Source organism: Nyctibius grandis, chromosome 26, assembly GCF_013368605.1.
Source record: "Nyctibius grandis isolate bNycGra1 chromosome 26, bNycGra1.pri, whole genome shotgun sequence".
Taxonomy (NCBI): Eukaryota; Metazoa; Chordata; class Aves; order Nyctibiiformes; family Nyctibiidae; genus Nyctibius; species Nyctibius grandis.
The window spans coordinates 4,099,597-4,122,271 of NC_090683.1; the positions used below are offsets into that span (position 1 = coordinate 4,099,597).

At 42.5% G+C, this 22,675-nt stretch overlaps 2 protein-coding genes across 5 annotated transcripts in view; one reads left to right on the forward strand and one right to left on the reverse strand.

The window, feature by feature from the left end:
• Positions 1–12,030, reverse strand: CCDC47 (coiled-coil domain containing 47). The gene is made up of 13 exons (XM_068418565.1): positions 11,650–12,030; positions 9,212–9,477; positions 8,983–9,090; positions 7,516–7,690; positions 7,074–7,195; positions 6,372–6,437; positions 5,589–5,690; positions 4,596–4,706; positions 3,949–4,034; positions 3,033–3,091; positions 2,225–2,334; positions 1,889–2,056; positions 1–1,580 (listed from the first exon to the last, which is right to left on the reverse strand). The coding sequence occupies exons 2-13, from the start codon at positions 9,470–9,472 to the stop codon at positions 1,500–1,502; spliced, it is 1,449 nt and encodes a 482-aa protein (XP_068274666.1). The 5' UTR covers positions 9,473–9,477; positions 11,650–12,030; the 3' UTR covers positions 1–1,499.
• DDX42 (DEAD-box helicase 42) overlaps positions 11,193–22,675 on the forward strand; it is a 20,370-nt gene continuing 8,887 nt past the window's right edge. Inside the window, exons 1-11 of one of the 4 annotated variants that reach the window (XM_068418563.1) lie at positions 11,193–11,248; positions 14,067–14,303; positions 15,137–15,287; positions 15,893–15,954; positions 16,993–17,029; positions 18,498–18,647; positions 18,921–19,025; positions 19,628–19,747; positions 20,840–21,016; positions 21,530–21,658; positions 22,526–22,625. In XM_068418563.1, coding sequence (XP_068274664.1) covers positions 14,083–14,303; positions 15,137–15,287; positions 15,893–15,954; positions 16,993–17,029; positions 18,498–18,647; positions 18,921–19,025; positions 19,628–19,747; positions 20,840–21,016; positions 21,530–21,658; positions 22,526–22,625 — 1,252 coding nt within the window. In that variant the 5' untranslated portion in view covers positions 11,193–11,248; positions 14,067–14,082. The other 3 variants (XM_068418562.1, XM_068418561.1, XM_068418564.1) reach the window with 3 other exon arrangements.

A 22,675-nucleotide genomic window follows, 5' to 3' on the forward strand; every position in this document is an offset into this window, starting at 1 on the left:
TGGAGTGTTTCAATTATATTTTACTCTTCATTAGATTGTTCATTTGAATGTTCATATTACAAAATTAGCTGCCATGGCCCACAAAGGTATGGGACTTCAGGAAAGCTGTCCACTTACTCAGAAGAGCACAAACTAGTATTTCCTTTCAAAAAACTTTGCTAAACAATACCACATTAATCTTTAAAGCTCAATAGTGCTAAAATTCCACATAATCTACATTAGTTTTGGTTTTAAATAATTTTACCAACCATTATAAAATTAATGTATTTGCACGTATCAGGTTACAGACATTTGCATTTAAATCAGTGTGAAGTATCCCATGCTGGAACAAGAAGTTTAAGCAATTGCTGTTTCAACAGCAGCTCATTCTTATTGCCTCAGAACCAAGTCTGCACAAAGTATTGAACAAGAAAATGCAAGACATTGTTTCCCCACAAAAATGTTAAAAGTCTGTTACAAGCAACAATAAAATGCCTTCTAGACAGGAAGCATTTATAAAATGCAGAGCTCACTCAGCTAGCTAAGTGATTGCACAGCGGCATTCACTTCATTCTCCCCATTTATACTCAAAAACCTGAAGTGATCATTTACCAGATGAAGAGGATACACATCCTCTGCAACGTTTTTTCTTGCTTGCGGAAATTGGCAATTGCAGATACTTCACTGAATCTAGCTTCTGGCTGAACTGAACTAGGCAGCAGCTGCTGAGATCTGGAGAAAAGTTTTTGAAGCAAACTTGTACAGTTAAAAATATTCAAGGAAAGCAAGTTGAAGCTGCTAACTCACCATGCGCTCACTCCTGAAGAAACACCACACTGACATTACAGACTTCACATTGTATTAAGCTTGCAGCATTCAGAACCACAAGTAGGAGACTGTTCATGTATTCCATTCCCTTCTATCTAACCCATCAAGATGTTTTACACATACACCAATCATGCCCACAAGTGACCTAATACTGTTTCAGTCCCTTGTTTGTAAAAAAAAGAAAATAAAAATTATCTCTATTCTACTGGGCTTAAATCCCTGAAGAATCCATACTGTGTATGGAAGGCTCTAAGTTTTGTGCCTTTACAAGCTTGATGCAAATAAATGCACAGTAAATGTTTATTGTGCAGTTTTTCCCCCTTCCCTCCCAATAACTAAAACCAAAGTTTAAAACTAAAGCATGAATATGTTACCAGCACACGTGGACAGGTTTACAATCTTCTGTTTTTAAAGAACAAATGACAAACAGCATTCAAGAATATTGCAATTTTTTTTTTTAAACAGACAAGTAGCAAAAATTTATACCACCTGGAATAAAACTGCTGAGACAAAGCTCTCTACGTACACCTGCATGTTGCTGTAATACTTAAATAAGTAACACCAATGCAAGGAGCATTTCTTTTAATGGCTACTAGTGTTCAAAGAAGTGTAGGATTATGGAGTTAAGTAGGTCTTTGTACCCTGTGAATAAAAATTCTGCAGGTGGCACTGAGACACTTCTCACAATGGAGTCACATAGCTTTCACTTTGATTTGCTTCATCTTCATCTGCTTCTTCTCAAGTTTCTTCTGCTCACGCCGCAAAGCAGCTTCCTGTGGGCAAGGACACAGAGATCCGAATGAACATCGGTGACCTCTCCAAAGAGCGAGCTGATCATTTCAGAAGAGCCAAACAAAAAACACCTCCAGTACTTGGGTTCACATCTCTAACCACGTGCACTGGCTCCTCGCTGGGAGCCTTCGCACATTTCAGAAAGCAACAGCATATACCCTGAAAAGTTGTCTGCCTTCCAGCAAATACGAAATCCAAGTTGGCCATTGCTGGTTTACCTACAGCAGCCCTGGTGATACCATAGCAGAAGTCTGCCAGTAGCTTGTAACACTCTGAAAATCCATCTCACCTCCAGCCGACGCTGTTTTTCAGGATCCTCTTCGTTCATGATTCGCTCCTTCTCTGCCCGTTTCTTCTCTTCTCGACGGGACTGGGCAGCCTCCTGTCTTTGCACATGAGTCAGTTTAAGGAAGTTCTCTTCCACGCGAGCCCTGTTCTTCTCAGCTTTTTGTTTACCCTTTTCGCAGAGAAAAGCAAACGCAGTTAATATGGATTTCCCCGTGAGCGGGATGCAGTATCTCTGGTAGTCGTATTAGAAACATAAGGCTCCCGATCTTAAGGATCCAATGGTAATGGTTGCAATTTCATACAATATTCAGAAGACAGAAAAATACACACTCCTTACTTCTCTGTTCAGACGGAACTTCTTTGCTTTGTCAATACAGTAGATAACCATGCTCATGAGAGGCAGCAAAGACTCCATGTCCTTTGGGGAAGTGTTGCCTGAACCAGGCACTGAAATAAAGAGTTTCTTGTTAATTCAGAGAGGTTGGCAGGATTTTTCTACTTGTTATAACACTCTTTCCTTATTCCTTACACCATTCATGAAAGAAAGATGTTATCCTCCTCTTTAGGAAGGACATAATTAACTATAAGAGGCGTTTAGCTTTGGAGATCGCATTTAGATTCCTCACACAGTGACAGGCACATTTCCCCCCCTACAATCTTCCTTAGTTTCATTAGTACTGAATGCAAACGTAAGGGTTGAATTCAGGCTCTGACATTAGCATCACTTGGAGCTATGGCCTGGAATTTTGCAGAGAACTACGGGCCTTTTCTAGAATAGACTCCCAACAGGCTGTTTTTATGTCAAACCAGAGTTAACCAAGTAACTCTGTGCAAGCTTAAACTGCAAGGCATGTGGCTTAAAAACAAGCCATCTTCCAATGGTGACCTAATACAACACCAGTAGAGATATGAGTATGAACTAAGATCAATAACAGCAAGACTGAGTATCCTATTATCATGACTATATGCTGCTCAGTCCCCAGTATTATTACTGCCTTCTGTTTACTGGTTAGTCAATGATCCTGTCACATGCACTGAAGTCATTTGTCATATATTGTCTTCCATAGATGACAGAACATGAGCATGCGACTTGCACAAATAAAGCACGACACTCCCCCAGATTCACCTACACACAGTTGTCTTACCATTAAATGTAAACAAAAGTGTCTTTTTAGTTTCGGGCAGTTTTGTAAGCTGACCCTCCCTGGTAGGAAAGAAAAAAAGTGGCTGGAATGAGTGAAGAAAAATACAGGCATATAAAATACCTAACACTGTTACGGAAAACCTCGTCCACAACCAAGAGACACTTGTAAACTACTTGAATAAAATAAACAAGACTAAAAGCCTGGCTGTAACCCAAATTTAAGCTTCAAACTACTCAGACTCCTGAAGTGTTTTACTCAAAAGCATGCAGTGAAAAGGCATTAATGTAAAAACATACTAACGGCACCATCCAATCTGATTGTCAGAGGTCATCTGAGCCCTAAGGCGGCCTGTATATTTTGAATGACATTCAGGTTTACATATGCCCTGTTTTTTATTCTACTACAGATCTTCTATAAATATCAGTTAGGAAAAAAAAGAAACAAAACAAAAAAACAGACTTTGCTTACACCTAGTTCTCAATGCATTCAAATAGCATCCAAGTTAATGTGGTGAGTTCTCCTCCTGCAGTGTTATTTCTCAGCCCTTAAACTCTAGTGTGCACCGTTAGTGGGATTACTCCATTGTTTTCTGCACCGTTAGTGGGATTACTCCATTGTTTTCTGTGCAGCTGTGTACACTGTAGCTACCAGGCGTTATCTGAAATTTGTAGCTGCTCAAACTACAGCATAACCAGCACACAAAAATAAATATTAAGGCAATACAGCACCCTGACCTTCTAAACTAATGCAGCATTTGGAAGCGTTGGGTGCGTACTTATTCACTTGTTTCACCTTTGCTCCCAATTTCTCTTAGTGTGCATTCCAGCAGGCTTCACACTGCAAACAAGTTTGTCAGCCTCTATTTTGCTTAGTGTTACAATAGCTACTGGGAGGAGAGATCTAGCTTTATACGTACTCTTGCATAAGTTTTGGACCGGAGAACTGGTCCGAGAATTGGACGGACTCAATCTTGTCAGCATAGTGCGTGAGGAAATGTATCATCTAAAAGAGAAACTGGCGTTAGTTTGTCCCGACACCAATCCATCTGCAGCCTACCCGCTCCATGTGGGTTTGCCAAAGTGCGCATATATCACTCAGAAAATTGCTGTGCTCAGCTTGCCACAATGACACAATGACTTTTGCTAGAAGGGGCCTCGATGCACAGAATTAATGTGAGCAACTCAGATATTAGATACATAACTCTCATCTGGGATTTTCCAATTCATTTGATAACAGATGTCAGTGTTGAGGACCTGCAGACACACCATCAGCACCTCCCTTCCAGCTGGCTGTTGAAGCTAACTTCCAGGCTTTGAAGGGCAGTTTTAAGTCTGCAGTTCACGTTAGACTACCCATTGCTATGTAAATGGAATAAAGGCGTCAGAATTACATCCTTCTTCCAGCCCTTAAGCTTCCTTAGGGTCTTGATTTCTCTAGATCTCACTAGGGCCATTTGGCTCTCCTGTTGTGATGTTTACAGGAGATAAAGATTAGAACTTTTCTGCATAGGCTGTAAGTGCCAGGGTTACCAAGGGAGGTTTGTACTAATTCGTTCAAGATTACCTTAGCGTCCATCATTCCCTCTGTGACCTCCCCCATCTCCGACAAGATAGCCAGTGAATCTGGAAGCCCGTATTTTGCACCAGACTTAGGTTTATCACTGCAGAACTCACTCTGTTCCAAAGAGAATGAGGGGAAAGAAATAAAAATAAACAGAAGCTTGTAATTATCTTATCAGACTGAACTGTTCCAGTACAGTGGGACCCCTAAAAGTACCTGATAAGAAACAATAAAAAATACACTAACTCAATAACTCAGTCTGGCCGGGGACATTTCAAGCATAAAGCATGCAGTATCAACAGTCTTTAAGTTAGTATTTCCCTTCAGTAGCAAGTGCTTCAAGGAAAAAGATAAAACAATTGTAATATGTCCATGCTGGAATGCTCAAAGTGGATTAAGGCATTTTGCTGATATCGTTTGATAACAGAACAAAAACAACTGGCATCCTACCAAGCACACTTCAGTGCTGTTACTTGAGACAAGTTATGAGAGAAAAGATTTGCAAACCACTGCTTGTTATCACTGGATTATTTGCAAGCTTCAGGGCTTGAACATATGGAAAGTTTTAATTGCAAATCACATAAAAACAGATGACTTAGACCCAAACTTTCCAGATCACGTATCACTAATTAAGTTTACTTTTCAATCCTTGGAAAAGTAATTTGTGCAAATTAAATGAGGTGAAGTGACACTCGTGTGTATCCTGACAATGTATTTCAGCCTCCTCCTAAATGAACTCTACACGAAAAGGAAGATGTAAAGCTGCTCCTGATTGCCTCTTTTCCCACAGCTCTGACAGCAGCTGGCTAGCACTTCAGATGTTTGATGGCATGAGACTTTTGTCCATTAGATGAAAATGTCTTTTCCCCACACACTAATTCCAACAGGTCAGTTACAAGTTTTCAGCTGTTTCCAAAACAATAAGTAATCTATAGATCAGAGGTTCTTACATTCTATTATTTATCATGTAAGCATTCCCAGCGTGAACATACATACCAGGTCCTGCATCTCCTTCTGAAGTCGCACCAATGCTTTTCTCGTTCCAACAGCAAACACATAGGTGTCCATATCTTCATCATTCATTGTTACTTTTATTTGCTGTGGGACAGAACGTTATTAGCCTCGGTCAGATTTATGTGATGTCCTCTGCCTTCAGACTACTAGCGAAATGGAGACCTACGTCTTCCATGAGTTCAATGTTCGTCTGACACTTTGATTCATAAGATCAAAGACTAAGCGAGGCCATACAAAGCTAAGATAAAGGTTGTTGATTTAAATTATAGATACACGTAAAGAGTATTCACAGTGCACACGGCCACTGTTCTTCCAAAATGTAACCTCATTTCCCCTCAGCTCCAAGAGCAAGGGTCAGGCAAAAAGTAATGTTACAGGATATAACATCCAGGCCAGCATACGCATTAAGCAGCTCTGTTCAGGCAGATGAACAGACAGGAGAACAATCATTAAGTATTTCAGATCATAAACCCACTTTTTATCAAGATGAGGTCTTGAAGCTTGCTAGACTGTTCACAAAACCACTCAAACAATAAAACCCACGGATGAAACAATTTCCAGTCATCAGCAGTTTGCATTTCACAGGCAGAAAAGAAATACAAATGATTCTTTCAGATTGTTTTGACAGTTACTGGAAGATACAGAATACTACAGAAAGACACCTAGCAGCTCACTTGTGTGTCGTAAGAACAATCAGAAGGAGCAGAGCAGAACCAAAGCAACGCTACAATTTATCACAGCTAATCTAAAGGGCTGAGTACATACCACTTGGTCAGAAGCTGGCCTCATCATCCGCGCAAGAACGTTCAGTAGGTCTTGTCTCTTAAGAAACTAGAAACACAAGTTTGTAAACACAGAAGAAGATAGCTGAATATACCTAGAGTGCAGCACTTCACTGGCAGATAGCAGTGGGGCTCAAGGAAAGAGAGGACAGTCATAAGTAAATGTTTTTCATAGAATAATTTAGCTTTGAAGGGCCCTTTGGAAGCCACCTATACTGCTCAAAGCAGGCCTACTTTCTGCATTAGATGAGTTTCTCAGGGCCTTGTTCCCTCAAGTTAGGAGCTGAACCAACGTGTGGGGCTGTTCCCTCCCAGGGGCTGGACTTTGTCTTTGTTGTACTTCCTTGGAATTCCTGTTGGCCCATTCCTCCCACACACTGAAGTCCCTCTAAATGGCAGCTGGGCTCTTCAGCATCCAGTTACCTCTGTTTCTGCTCTACTTCTAGTTTCTGTATTCCTTCTATAAGCATTCACTCTTACCTACTTTGGTGGGCAGAGTACAGGCCTGTACAGATATTTAGTCCGACCAGTCTTCCCTTCCTGTGTGCATATTCAGAACCCTGTCTCTGAATGTGAGCAAAAGAGTGGAGCTGGGCCTCCTTGTTGCTCACACTGGAATGGAAAAGCCTCTAGAATCTGAAAACTGGTGACAGGTAAAGAGTGCTACAAACTCCCTCATCCTTACCTTCAGCTGGATAAGCATTCCTTCACAGCACACCCTTCCAGAGCACCACAAGTTATAGATGTGCTCATTTTCTTGATTTAGTTTCCCAGTGCTTGTAGCTTCTTTATTAGTGCCATCATCCCCTGAAGAAAACAACAGTGAAAGAGAACTGCAATCTAAAAATCACAAATTTAAACACTCGAGTTCATCAGTAGGCTTAGAGCTTGGTTGTTGCTGGATTACTTCAGTAGCACTGTCATGTTTCTGAATAATTTACACTACAACACCATAATCTAATTTCAGCACTGGGAAGACTGGCATGCTATTTGTCTACATACACAGCTGTCATTAGTGCTATCATGCATCTGCATAGAAAACCTTACTCTTCTCCATAGCCTACGTCCCGGTCTAAAACCAGCTTTATTCAAATAAAAAAATGGATCCTAGGCATTATGGAACTCACCAACAAGAGCAAAGTTACTTTCTAGCAGCTCCCTGTGAGTATTGAACCACGCATGAGCCAGACGGTTGTTTTTGTTCTTCCCAATGATGTAGTTCATTATGTAAGCGAGAAGACCTGTTACCATCAGGATCTCCATGTAGTAACTCTCCCAGCTGTTTTGAAGGTGAGCAGGGACCTGTGGTAAGTGGATGGAGACCATCTTTTACATATTGAATGAGAGGATTCCATATACACAAACAATTTGGGAAATGCAGAGTACTGGAGAAGCTTCACCCCAAACACAGCAATAAGCTTCACCAAGGCGACAGGACAGAGCTAAGCCCACACAATGCATCTGGCTCTACTGGGACACAGTAATCATACAGGAAACAACTGAAAACAGCATTCCCAAAATCCCTGGCTAACACAAACAAAATACTTCTCTCTTCTATCTGATCATCATATAACTTCTGTTGAAATCTAAAGGAATACCCAATGTCCAGGAGCATTTTCAGCACGCCACCAAGAGCCACAGACTGCATGGGGGAGCAGGGAAGCCTGCCTGACCTTGCCATCTTCAGAGAATAATTAGCCATTCTGCTATCACTGTATCACCTTTTAGTCATAAAAGTACCCAAACCTTAAATTTCCCTACCAAGGTCAGCCATAATACTTAAAGAGAGATCCTAGGGATAATAAAAATGCAGGCCTCAAGCACCTGGTCATTCTGTAAGACTCTCTTGGGAGGCAATAAGAAGGTGACGCAGGGTGGACAGAGAGATTGGCTTCAAAAATGATCACAGGAGTCAATTTCTGATCTGAACCGTTAGCCACAGACAAGCTAAAAATACACTATCTTTATTGTAAGCATATCATTATTGCAGCCTCTTCTTGATGTGTTGACAAAGCACCCAGACATTCTGGATGTATGGTTTTTCTCTGGATTAAATGAAAGTCATTCCTCTAGCTCCTCCACTCCTCCCCCACAGTCATATGGGTAAAAGAAGCTAAGTCATAAAATGCTTTGGTCAAAACTATGTTTCAAAACGTCTGTTTTAACGAAGAATTTCCTGATCTATGTTCCAATTACAATTCTCAGTTTGAATACAGAATACAGCATTGATCCAAGGATGGGAGTTCTAGCACCTTAAAATAGAGATCAACAGACCAAAGGCACCCGCCCTGGAAGTTTTATTTCAAGAGTTACTATTTAAAATAGCATAAACCAAGGCACTAAGAGCATGGAATTGGGAGCTGGCACACCTGGGTCATATTTTGCTGCTATCCTATTGCGTTATCTCAGGTATTTCTTATCTCCACGCATCTTCCCAGTTCTGCACTGTCTCTTGTTAATCCAAATAGCAAATCCTTTAGGACAGATTTCTCTCTTACGTGTACGTTTGTACGGCAATGACATTATTGGCATACTGCCTTAAAAAAATAAGTGATGAAACAACAAATAGAAAGCAGATCAAGATTTATACCTACATTAACTATTGTTATGGGGTCTTTATTTTTGTTAGGAGACGCATCTGGTTTCTCTTCATAGCCTTCAAACTCCTCATCATCATACGGTTCACTCTCGGTATCACCTTCCTGAAGGACAAAAATCACAAACAGCATGAAAATCCTAAGCAAAATCCAAGAAGATAAGGTGAGAAAGAAAGGTGTAGAAATACTATTAGGAAACACATAGAGGAAGGAGGTGAGGCATTACCTGTGCATCTGTGTCATCAAAGTCTTCCTGATTCTCATCCTGACCTTCAAGCTCTACAGTGGCTTCTTCTTCATCGTCTTCTGTAGTGATGATCCTCTGCGGAGACTCTGTGACTGTATCTTCATTAACGTCTTCAAATTCAGCAAAGTCATTATCATCATATTCCATAATGTCATCTCCATCCTCAAATTCATCATACTTTGCCAAAGAAAAACTCCATGGGATGAACAGGACAGCAATAAAAATATATAAATTCTTCATTTTCACTGAAAAAAAGAAAATCAAACATTGCAAAAACATCCATATCAATTCTGCTCCATCACACCTCCAGTAATGCCCAACTTCCACAAACAATTGGAAAACACTATCAGGGGTCAGACCAGAGAGAGAAATAAACCCCTGCCTGATTTTGCTATCTTCTGTATAAAGAAAGTGAACACTCTTACAAGAAAAAATAACTTGGAAGGTGAGGTTCTGGACTCTCTCGCTTGCAGCAGGAGCAGCTGAGGCAGCAGCAAGTTCACATCTGGCACAGCTGTTCAGATGAGCAAGTTCTGGAAGCAGAGACGTTCCGCTAGAAAACTGACTCTCCAATAGCATACCTCAGTCAGTCAGCGCTGCCAGCTCATTTCAAAGACCACACACTGTGCCGACAGTTATTAATTAGCAATTAGACACAGTCACATCAATGAATGTGCAACAGCAGCAATCTTAAAATGCACTTAATTAATTGACTTTAAACAGCAATGCTCCGATAGCCTCTGCTAGTTTAAAAGTGCTCATCTTTGATTTTCTACACTGCCTGCTCAGAAGCAGGTCCCACAGCACCCCAGCACTGTTTCTGTTTAGAGATCGAGACCTTTTGTTGGAAGCTCTACCAAAAAATAAGCAGGAAGAGGCTGGATATTGCACTGCTCCCCAAAACAACACAGTAAACTGGGGCTCATGAGACCAAAGCCCTGTCTCCAGATCTGCCAGAAACCTGCAGAGACAGTTTGTCACGTCACCTTTTTTTTGCCCTCACTTTCCTATGTCTTTTCTGCTTGATCTCAAAACAGTCCCCGTCTCCATCACCGAGGTCCAAACTAAAGAGCCTGAAAAGGCAGCAATAATCCTACTACTGCATTTCACAAACACCTACGGAGGATCGGCTGCATCAGACTTGGCAGTAAGACTCACTTTACTCCCTCCCGCAACCAGATGTGAGTGGGAACTTGAATGTTAATGAGATTGTTCTCTTAAGAACTTGAAATAGAAACAATTTGTTTCTAAATTAGACCAGCATTTCTCTGAGTATCTCATGCAGGGAGCCCACTGCTACAAATGACAAGGATGGCTAAAATAGATGACTTTGTCAAAGACCTCTCATTCTAGCAAAAACCTGAGCAGAACATGTTCACAAGAACATTAATCAAGAGGGAAAGTACAGCAAGGCAGAGTCCAGGAATTTAGCACTTTGCTTGGGTATGTCACAATTTTATGTGAATTTAAACAGAAAAACAAAACAGTATTTACATATGACAGAACTTGCATTCAGAGGTTAAAAACACCAGCACAACAGAGACACCTGCTTAACCAAACCCCAACAGTTTTACAATAAGAATTTCGAGACTATTTGAATAAATCCACTTTCAAAAGACCCTACAACTCCATAAAGCTTTACACAAAATAAACTTCTGCAGCTGATTCCAAAGGGACAGTTGAACCAGAGATGGGTGAAAAGTAGAACATGCTCCTAACTCGGCCGCCTCCGTCACAAGGCAGAATGGGTTTTAAGAACAAACAACTCCATGGAGCAGAACACGCTTCAGCAGGCCCTCCACGATCCACATGCCAGCGACTTCCCCTTGCAAGAGGAGCCGATTCATCCACCGATCCCCGCACAGGCGAGAGGGAAGGGAGAGGCGCCGGGCCGCAGCAGGTCTGGCCCCCACCGTGACCCACCACCGCCTAAAGCAGGGACACCGGCCGTGCCGAGAACCCCTCTCTCCAGGCACACGCCTCCGCTCCCAGCTCCTCGCGGGGACACAAGTCAAGGTTAGCGAGGCTAAAATTAGCTCCCTGCTTCCCCACCGCGCCGGGGCGCGGGCCCCCTCTCCTGCCCCACACGCCCGGCTCCCCATAGCCCTGACCCACAGCCCTGCTCCCCCTGCCCCACTCTCACCCCCAGACCGGTGCTGAGGGCGCCTGGCCCCGCTGCCAGCGCCTCCTGCCCCCGCAGGGCACAGCACAGGCCCCGCACGCCCGGTGCCCTCAGGGCCAGGCCGCCCCTCCCGGAGACACTACGGGGCCGAGGGTGGCTGATAGCGAGGAGTGGGAAAAGGGAGGGGGTGAGGCTCGCCCGGCCACCCCCAGGTAAGCGGAGAGGGGTGCCCATCCCCACCGGGGCGCGGGGTTACCGTTGCGGGACCGCGGGACCCGGCCCGGGGCCGCGTTACCTGAGTCACGCGACGACGACGCCGCCGCCGCCGCCGCCGCCGCCGCCGCCGCCGCCGCCGCTTAGGCCCGGCCCTCGTCCTCCGCTCAGCGCCCGCCGCCGCGGCCGCAAGCGGCGCAGCCTACGTAGTTTGCGTAGCGGGGGGCATGCGCACTGCGGGCTGCCCGCTGCGCCTGTCCGGGCTGCGTGTGCGGAGGGGTGTGTGAGTGGGTGCCGGGGTGTGTACACGCGTGGGCAGCGGCAGGAAAACCCCCAGCCTCGCGGCTGAGGAAGCAGCCGAGCCCCGGCACCCCCTGCGCGGCGCCGGAGCTGGCGGCGAGAGCGGCCCCGGGGACGCTAACGCCTTGCCCGGTTCCACCGCCGCCCTCCCGCGCCTTCACCCGCCGCCAGCGCGCATGCTCCGCAGGGCGCGCTGACGTCAACGCGTCACGCACGCACGTACGTACATTGATGCGTAGGTACGTTGCGTCTCCACCCCCGTACCCCGGTAACCGGGGAAGCGGCGGCCGGCGGCTGCGGTGCCCGAGGGGTGAGTGAGGGGACGCGGGGCCGGGCGATGGGGTGACTGCTCCCCCGCCGGCTAGCGGCGTCCCCCACGGGCGGGAGCTGGCGGGACCGCGGCCTAGTGCGGGCTCGGGCAGCCTGGGCCTGGCCTGCACAAAGGGCCCGCCCCCGTGCCGCGGCCCCGCGGGCGGGAAGGGCTGTGAGGGGCCCCGCTACCGGCCTGGCGCAGGGCCCGGTGAGCCGGGGGAGCGCTCCGCGGGGAGGACGAGCGGGGGCTTTCCGCGGGGGCGGGGGCTTTCTGCGGCCCCGGGCGTCCTGTCTCAGGGAAGGGCGATCTCGGCGGGCGGTGGGTGTCCCTCCTCTCTTCAGCAACCGTCAGAAACGGGAGCAGCTAAGAGATAGTGCTGCGGTTCTCTCAGGTCCAGGGAATCCGTAGAAAGGGCCCGTGCGTTCGCGTTTTCTCCCTCGGAACGGCATTCGCAGGGAAGCAAAGCCTCGGCAGTTAGCCTGCGGTCTCACTCTGCGTTCATCGCTGTCCTGTAGGAACCCTCTCCCTGTACACTTACTAGTGGGCTCCGTGGGCCAGCAGACAAAATTTCGTACTTTTGCAGCTGTATGGCAGAATAAAAAGAATGATTCTTTTATTTTCTGGGGTGGTGGGAGGGAAAAACAAGTCGATAAGTGCGAGCAAGGAAGAATCCTTAATATTAGATGCTGTAACTTAAGATTGCCCACTGGGCTGTCAGCAGCAGAAGTGCAAAGTTCCGCCTTTCTTCTGTTTGTTGTACATTTTTGACCTCTTATCTGCCACACATCTGACGATGTGAAAGCTGCAAGGTTGTGTCAGTGCAAGTGGGAGAACAGGACACCGGTGTCAGCTGCTACGATGGAGAGCTGAACAGCAGAGTTTTCTCCAAAGACTCCTAGTGAGCCCTGGTCTAGACTTGAGATTTACTGTGCAAGTCCCAAGCTGGTAACTGTTCTGCACAGGGAGCAGTAGAAGTATTTACTCTCATCTTATTTTGAATTTATTTCTCTTGCCAGTGAATTCTGATCTTATTGGAGGATTCTCACTGAATGTGAGGGTTTGTTTAATAAGACTTGTAATCTTTGAGCCATCTAATTATAATGCACTTGAAAGCAGTGGATGTCATACTGTCTTTGGCTGCCTTAAAGGCTGCCTTACTTGACCATGCAGATGAAATAATTAAATTACTTGGAATAGGAAGTGTAAATCTTAGTATATCAGTTCAGTCTTGTCTTCATCTGACTTAGAAAACCAAGTTCTAGGCAGGCATGTTGCGTGGAGTACTTAAAATGGGATTTGAAAAACATAGGTTGGAGAACATATGTATGGCTAAAGATGCTTTCTTAAGAAGAAGAGGGAGTTGACTTTTTGGCAGAAGTGTGCCTTGTCTCATAATGGAGCGGTGTGCTGCTTTGGGCCCGCTTTTCTAGAGATGTCTGGATTGCTGTAGTGTGGTATTTACAAAGCCATGAAACACTCAAGGATGGGACTGTATGGATGTGCAAAATATGTACTGACTTGAGTTTTCATCTCTTGTTCCTCCTGATGTTCGAAGTTCTGGCCTTGGGTTTGTTTGTCTTAGATTGCAAAATAGACAAGACAGGCATCATCTTAAATACGCTTAAGTAGTCACTGACAGACATGATCTGTCTTGGAAGACAACCTCTTTGTTTTATTCTTTTTTCGAATTGTGGATACATTCATACTTACAAGAAAAGAACAAAGCCCAAATCTTTTTTGGGAAACAGATCAAACTCTTGTCAGTCACATTTCCACAAGTCTCTTTATCATGACTGAGGTATTCCACTTATAAGAAAAATCATGACAATTATTTATAACTGCCTAAAGCAGAATGGGGATTAATTTATTTGTTCTGATTTTAACAGATATCTTGAGGACATCATGAACTGGAATAAAGGTGGACCTGGTACTAAGAGAGGCTTTGGGTTTGGTGGATTTGCCATAACACCTGGAAAGAAAGAGGAGCCTAAGCTCTCTCAACAGTCACATAGTGCTTTTGGAACAGGTGGTTCTTCTGCTGCATTTGCGAAATCAGGACCTCCTCAGCTGCCTTCTTTTTACAAAATTGGGTCAAAACGAGCAAATTTTGATGAAGAGAATGCGTAAGTAGGGTTATTTCTTGTGTTTATCTAGTTCTAGGTTTTAGTGTTTTAAAGTTTCCAAGGTCAGGGAAAGTATCTGTGACATTTATGAGGTTTAGTTATTTAGAAAAGCCTGCTCAAGGATAAATACCCTGACACTGCATTATGGTGTAACAGAACCCCAGTAGCTTTACGACAATAGTATCGAGAAAAACTGAACTAGTCACATGCAGGAACTCCCACCCCTGCTCTGCAGCAGACTTTTGGTGTTGCTCCGGACCGATTATTTACCCTTTCTCTGGGTGTCAGCCCATCATCTGCAAAATGAGAATAAAACATCCTTGCATCTAAACGTATTTAAAAGACCATGAGATACTAAAGCAGCCCATGGAGTGCTCGCTTCCTCTAGTTTTCCCCTAAGAATATACCTCAGCTGAGCCTCAGTCAGCTCAATCTTATTCACACTCTGGTGTGTTCAGAATTGGAGCCAAGCAGGATAAATGTGGGTGTCTTTTGCCCAGGGAAACATTCAACTCCACGTTTCTTTACTAACCCTTCTGTTAGCTGCATAAATGCGTTGAATAGAAGGGAGGTCAGAAAAGCATCCTAAATTCACCAGCCTGGGAGAGCCACTCAAGAAGATCAATTTCACAACATCTTATTTGCCCTACTACCACTATGAGCTTACAACGTGAATATTTGTAAATAAATAAACCTCAACATATTTTCCTGTGTACATACTCACTTTTATTATCCATCTCTGTGTGGTAAACTTGACTCAACTCAGAACCCATGAGAGACGGCAGGGTGCTGTAGACTATGTGCTGACCGGGCCATTGTTCATTTCCTTCCAGGTACTTTGAGGATGAAGAGGAAGATTCCAGCAATGTGGAATTGCCGTACATTCCCGCAGAGAATTCCCCCACTCGCCAGCAGTTTCATTCCAAATCAGCAGACTCTGACAGTGATGACGATCCTCTGGAGGCATTCATGGCTGAAGTGGAGGCAAGACGCGGCTCGTGAAATGTTTCTTAATTTATGTGGCCATACTTCTCTCCAGTCAGGAGCAGCAAATGTCACTCATGGCTTTGGCAGCCGTATTCAGAATGCCACTTAGCTTTTGTTTTTTATGCAGGGTGCTGTGTTAATTAGAACTCAGAGGTGGATTAGATGGGGAGAGGGTGGATATGATTTGCAGTAGCTTAACTAACTGTTTTGAGCATGTCAAGGTAATACAACAGAGCTTTGTGTGTCTCTGAATATGAAATTAAGGTTTTGTGCATTTTTCACTAGCTGAATTGAAATGATTTGTATTTATCACGAGTTGTTCCCTAGCTACAGTTCTGTTATTAGCTGGATTCTATCGCAGTGTTTTCAGGAGGAATGCAGAGAATGTATTTTTTCAACAGCATTGCCGCAAAGTTACAGTATGTAAATTTCAAAGGTATTAGTAGGACAATTTATTTAGCATAATAGGATATGGAACAAGAGAATGGTTAGTCCAGAAAGTGTTGTCTCTGTGGCTTGGTGGTCTAGTTATGTAGGAACATTTTTCCCTTCCGTGTTTTTTCATCTTGTTTTTTTAACGTCATGATTTTATGACCTATTAGGATCAAGCTGCTCGAGACATGAAGAGACTTGAAGATAAAGACAAAGAAAAAAAGAATGTTAAGTAAGTTCTCTTTTATAATTCCTATGCCTGCCTCTGTCTTGTATGATGCTAAGAGAATTCCAATGCATGTTGTTGATGATGATTGTTCTGTAGACAATATAATATATTCCTAGTAAACAGCATTAACCAGCACATTATATCCCCCATGGGTTAAGTTCTGTGCAGTGAAAATTGAATAATAGGAGGGAAGAATCCATGGCGGCATCCTACAGTAAAATGTAACAACACTGAGAGTTATCTCACATGAGAAGCTTTTCTAGGCCGTGCAAATTGGGGCAGCACATTGTACTACTAGCACCTTCCAGATCAGCCTGAATAGTTTTTCGTCTTCCCACATCCTTGCAGTGATCAGGATGGTTTGGTTTAAAATTGCATTTATGTGAGCAAAATAACTCAGTGCTGCTGTACCTGTAGTACTGGAGATTCTTCCAAACTTGAACTAGGTTTTAAGACATTCCCTGTAAAGCTGATCTATTAGGTAGCATGTGGCAATTGGGGTACTAAACTTGGGAGTTTAAAAACCAGTTTACATTTTTGCAGCTTATGTATCTGTTTTGACCAAAGAAAATAGTTATACTGTTGGTTCTTGATGTAAATGTCAGATACTTTGGGTGAATTTGCATTGCATGGGGTTGATCAGATTATACATGGTCCTGAAACAGAACACCGGATCCAAATCACCACCTGGGGAAGTTCTGAACTGGATTTGCGCTTCCTGGCTCATATTCCTCTTCAGTTATGGGACTTCTGTAGCATCAAGAGCTTAGACCAGGATGATCTTTGATGTGGCTTCTACTGGGAAGACGGAGTCCTAATCTTTCAGTCTCATTGATAGAAGTAAACAGAAGTCTTTGCAGGGTCTCTGTTATGGTTGGCACCAAATATGAATACTCCATGGGCTGGGATTATAAATGTAACTGAGTTGTTAGTGTTGTGTCTTCCACGAAATATGGAGCTCAGCACTAATCACATGAAAGTATGGAGCTGAGTATGTGGAACACTTGCAGGGAAGTTTTTTTTCTCCGCTTGTTTTTCCAGGGGTATTCGAGATGACATTGAAGAGGAAGATGACCAAGTGAGTTCCTATGCAGTCTTTCTATTTTCTTTTTGGTTGTGTTTTTTTTTTACCTTCCGTCCCCAAATATATAACTACTAGGTACAAACAAAACTCCAGTATCATGCACAGTATCTGGACAATCCAGCAGGAAGCTGTAGTGGTTACCCTGATGCCTCTACCCTTCTAGGTGTTTCACTAAAAAAGGGAAGAATATTAGGAGACAATTTCATTCTTGTTTACTCCGTTTAAGAAGATTTTTTTTTCAGTCAATTTGAATTTCAGCTTCCTGTACAGGTTTTTTAGTATTTGAGGGTCTCATCAAATTTGAAATTAGTGGAATCAACTAACATGGAGCACCAGTGAGAGGCTGTTGAACTGTGGAGGCTATTTGCAGTGAAGTTTCATGTCTGTTAAGGGCAAGAACCAGGCTTTTTGCTCTTTGTTTTCAGAGGAGCTCCAGTTCTGATTGAGGATTATAAGCATCACTATAACAGAAACAATAAACAAAGAGGAAAGACTTCATTTCAGCATGTACCTTACTACGAAGTTGTAATTAATGACTATTGTGTTACTCACACTAATGCAGAGCATGGAAGGGTTGTCTGGCCTCTAGGCCTTTGCTTCCAGTTTGGTGAGTGTAGCTATGCTAAAGCTTGAGCAAAGGTGACTTAGCTTGTAGACAGCTGTTGTTCAAGTGTATTGTATGCATATCTATGTGACTTGAGTGATAAATGGCCACGCAAATGAAAAAGCCAGATGAATATATACAATTCTTTGTAATTGAACCTTGCTGTAAAAATCTGATCTTAAATATTTGCCTGAAAGTCAGGTGAGGCTGGTGTTTTCTCCATGAGAGTGTCTTGGTGTGCCAGTGAGATTCTGTAAGACACGTACATATTCGTGAGCTGTAAGGATGGCATGTTACAGTGGTGACAGTGACTTCTAACTTGGGCTTGCGATGAAGGACTCTTCTGAAATAGTGTCTTTCCTGTTTGCTGTTGACTCTCTCAGTGAAAAATAGATATATTTTCATTTCTTAGAGTCTGGTTAGGTGAAGTGGAGAAACTGTCTTTGGCATAGTGTGTTTAAAAAAATGTAAACATCATATGCTTAGTAACATTGTGTTCTTTGTTTAAAAACCTGCAGCGTTTGTACTTTGTTCATGTGATTCATAGATTCTTCTATTGTTAAAGCATAACAATTCTTGGTAGAAGGAGTTGTTAAATAGACGTGTGAGAGAAGTAGTTTGGTTTTTAAAAGCATTTTGCTGTCTAACTGACACTATAGTTGTTTTCTTCATTTGTACTTATTGTCCTTCTAGACATAACTTGGTATTTATTAGAAGAACCAGTTCTAGCAAACGTTTTTTTTCCCTCAATGGTGGGTGTGAAAGCCAACAGCCTTCTAGCAAATGCATAATTTAAACAAATGTGGTGGTATTTCTGCATCCTATTGTATGTGATTTTACTGATATGTTTTGCTGCAGGAAGCTTATTTTCGCTACATGGCTGAAAACCCCACTGCTGGTGTGGTCCAAGAAGAGGAAGAGGATAACCTGGAGTATGATAGTGATGGGAATCCAATTGCACCATCCAAAAAAATCATTGATCCTCTTCCACCTATTGACCATTCAGAGGTAGGAAGTTTATTCCATTATGCTCTGAGGCATTCCAGAAAGCAGGTGCTAAGAAGTAGATTGAAATATGGTTCCATCCCTGTACATCAGTGTTGGCAGGTAATATGTCAGTGCTGTGCCACTTGAGTCATACTAAAGATCATTCAAATGACTTCATATTAAACTGATGTTCCTGCAGATAATTAAGAACTTTTTCTCAAAAGGACCTTTTCCATCAAAACTAAGTGTACAGAGAGTCTTGAGTCCTGGACTAACCGAGTATTATTCTTGCAGATTGAATATCCACCGTTTGAGAAAAATTTCTATGATGAGCATGAGGAGATCACCAGTCTCACCCCACAGCAAGTGGTGGAGTTACGTCATAAGCTAAATCTCCGGGTAAGTTGGTCACAAAACTGTCCTCCTAGGATCTTCTCACTCCCATTTTTTTGGACTGCCCTAGTAGTTTTAATTACGACTTTCACAGGAAACTGCAGCTTTTGAGTACCAAGCCTCTTGGGTACCTCCAGTGACTTTGATTTAAGGGAGCGTGGCTTTCCTCAGCAGTTCTTGAAAGTCTTCTCTGGACTTGTCAAAGTGGGCATCCAAAATTGCCAGTTGCATGGTTACACTTGGACTAAAGAACTAGGTGTTGAAACTGGAAATACTATAAGCAAGAACTAGTTCTTTGCCATTTGTGACATGTTAGTGTGGTGCCTTTCTATGAAGGGAATTACTTGGGGAAGAAGGAGACCAATTATACAAGGAGGTAGATACAATGTTTAGTAGCTTATGTTGATTGACAATTTACCTAAATTTTTGTACCTGAGTCTCCTATTTACACAACATAAGTGGAATTTGCATCTAGTTAAACTTATGTCTATTCAGAAAAATAAAAAGCCATTTTCAGAGGTAGAGGCACACTTTTTTTCATTTTTGTACAGATTGCTCTTTGTTTTTCTCTTACTGTTCATGAACAAAGATATGTTTCTGTTTCTAAGGTCTCTGGTGCTGCTCCTCCAAGGCCTGGCAGTAGTTTTGCTCATTTTGGGTTTGATGAGCAACTTATGCATCAGATTAGGAAATCTGAGTATACCCAGCCCACTCCTATACAATGTCAGGTGAGTGTTGTTACTTCTCTCACATCTAAATGGAACTAACAGAACACATGCGAAGGTCCCTAGTCCATGTGAGGATGTGTGCAATTCTAGTTTCCTATATAGAGCTGTCACAGAGAAGAATAATTTGTATTTTTCTAGGAAAATAGCTTTGATATTTTTTACATAGACGTTTACCCACTTTTTTTCCTTGTGAAGTGACCACTGTAAATATATCTATATTCTTTTGTTCCTTTGTCTCTCAGTGAAGACTGAAGAACATGCAAGTGGCATCTCTTGCTTATAGAAATGTGTGAAAGATTTTTTTAATATTTTTTTAGAAATTGTATTAAAAATAACCATAGCAGTAGCTGAGTAAAGAGCCATACGTTGACAACCTTATTCCTTTAAACAGCTTATATTTGAATGTCTTGTAACTAGAAGAGGTATGCAACAAGGCATTTTTTTAATTTCTTTTGGCAGTTAGAATAAATGCCCTATGAGCTGGACCATTTACCTGGTCATTCCTTGGAGAGCTGTACATGCTAAAGGGATTCTACTGCATGTGCAGATTGATTACCATAAGTAATTATGGTTATCATTAATGTGATTATAAACACACCGCTTCGGATGCTTTTCTTGAAGTATAAAAAAATAACATGGTGCTGTGTCCAAGGGATGTGTATTAGGACCTTAGTCCATACTATTTGTAAAAACCTGTGGTCGAGAGGTCCTGATAGCAACAGTAGGGATGAACTGAGGACTTCAGCACTCAGAATGGTTACAGAAAGAATAGGCTTGGAGAATTTAATTTTTAGTGTTCTTACAGGTGGACAAGGTGCATTTGAGGACATGTAAACATGTACTTGGGATGTTGTACTGTGCCCAAACATTGATTTCATATGGACCACCAACAGTCATAACATAATAATTTCTTCCAGCCCTTAAACCAATTCAGATGCGAACTTGGCAATAAAACTGTGTAAGCATCGACGTGTGTTGCTATGAGTCCTCTGTAATGTGCTTTTCTCTTGTTATCTGAGTTTTCTTGTAATATCTAGCACAAGAATATGCTACGGTAGGCATAATACGAGTTTAGAATCCCCTTATTTTTAGGGTGTTCCAGTTGCACTAAGTGGCAGAGATATGATTGGGATAGCTAAGACTGGAAGCGGAAAAACAGCAGCCTTCATCTGGCCGATGTTGATTCACATCATGGATCAAAAGGAGCTTGAACCAGGGGATGGTCCCATTGCAGTGATCGTATGCCCAACCAGAGAGCTTTGCCAACAGGTAAGTGTGTAGTAAGCACGTATGTGCCATACAGTGTTCTTATAAAAGACGACAAAATTCTGGGCAGAAATTATCAGAGAACTATCAAATAGTAAACTATTTGAAAAAACTACTCTGTGTGTTAGTAGCATGCCTCCAATGTAAGCTCACAATTCTCTCTTACACCTCTTTTTGTTGAAGGATCACGACAAATCTGAAATTGTAAATTTTTGCACAGTGCTCCTGTATCATTCCTAAGTATTAAGAATGCTGTGGATGCATTACCACAAATTGTATGTGTAAAAGGATGGAGCTTGCAGGTTAAATTACGGTTGGATGCCTAAATAGGTTCTCAAATTATTGGGAATTATCTGCAAGTATTGAAGTATTCAGCCCTGAGGATTTCCGAATAATAATATTCTAATAGTAATATTAGCTGAAAAGTGGATTTCAGGAGCCGCACTATATTTCCAAGGTAGGTATGTTTTCTCAGAGCTGTCTAACGTGAACTATGATGTGCTTTAAAATTCTCAGATCCATTCTGAATGCAAGCGCTTTGGTAAGGCATATAATCTGCGCTCTGTAGCTGTGTACGGAGGAGGAAGCATGTGGGAGCAAGCCAAAGCCCTTCAGGAGGGGGCAGAGATAGTTGTCTGCACACCGGTAAGTACCTGTATGTGCACAGTACAATTTTGTGTGGCTTAGTTAAAGCTGAGACAGATTTTTTTAATACCATTGGTGATGCAGAATTTGTTCTCTGATCACTGAAATCTAGGTTCTTCACAGGCTTCAGATGTTGAGAGTGAATATGCTGGGATTATTTGTGTCCCAAGAGAAATTGAGAGAGATTAGGTATGATTTCCAATAGAAGACAGAGTAGCAAGCAAGATCTGCTTGAATCTGTGTCATTTGTGAGCAATACGATTGCTGAGCCTTAAATTCATGAAGAAAATTCCCAGAATGTCACGAACTTGAGTGCCATCTTACTGAATCGGTGTGGAGCCTGTGGCAGTAATACTGAAGGATTAAAACATTGGATGAGAATGGGTGTTGATGCTGAACCAGCGATTTAAATGAGCACCATTGTCAACTGGCTTTGCTTATTGCTCAGTTTCGCCCAAGTTTTTGCAACTAATGGTTGGAGGAAGTTTTATTGTGGTTATTTATTGGGTTACTAGGCAAGAAGACAAAGCATGAAGAACTCCTGTGCCAAATATTATGGGATTAAATAGCCAGTTCACAATTAAAATTTAATTGTAACGAAGACTAGGGAATTTTAGGATCTCAGCACTACTAACCTTGAAAATCCAGTCCTAAAATTCAGTTTGTCAAGTATAGTTGATGAGAGTTTCAGGAATCTGTTTCTGTGACTTGAATACTGACACTTACTTGTAGAGTGAAGCCTTGAGATGTTTTTTGATCTAAATTTCTGGTAAGTGAAGATAAAAAGCCGTTAAGTGCTTGAAGGTTGTATATATTAACATTTTTTAAAATATGCTTTTAAAACTTGGCTTTTTTTTTTTTCAATAGGGTCGTTTAATTGATCATGTGAAAAAGAAAGCTACAAACCTTCAGAGAGTCACCTACCTTGTGTTTGATGAAGCTGACAGAATGTTTGATATGGGTTTTGGTATGTAATGAACAAAGGTCACTGTTTTGGAAAGCAGTGGGGTCTAGTTC

Bases quoted from the DNA above. Each gene is read 5' to 3' on its own strand.
- CCDC47 (XM_068418565.1), bottom strand. From the start codon at position 9,472: ATGAAGAATTTATATATTTTTATTGCTGTCCTGTTCATCCCATGGAGT. The intron at 9,091-9,211 runs GTAATGCCTCAC...TTTGTCCTTCAG, and splicing joins TTGATGACACAGATGCACAG to GAAGGTGATACCGAGAGTGA. The intron at 3,092-3,948 runs GTACGTATAAAG...CTTTCCTACCAG, and splicing joins GGTCCAAAACTTATGCAAGA to GGAGGGTCAGCTTACAAAAC.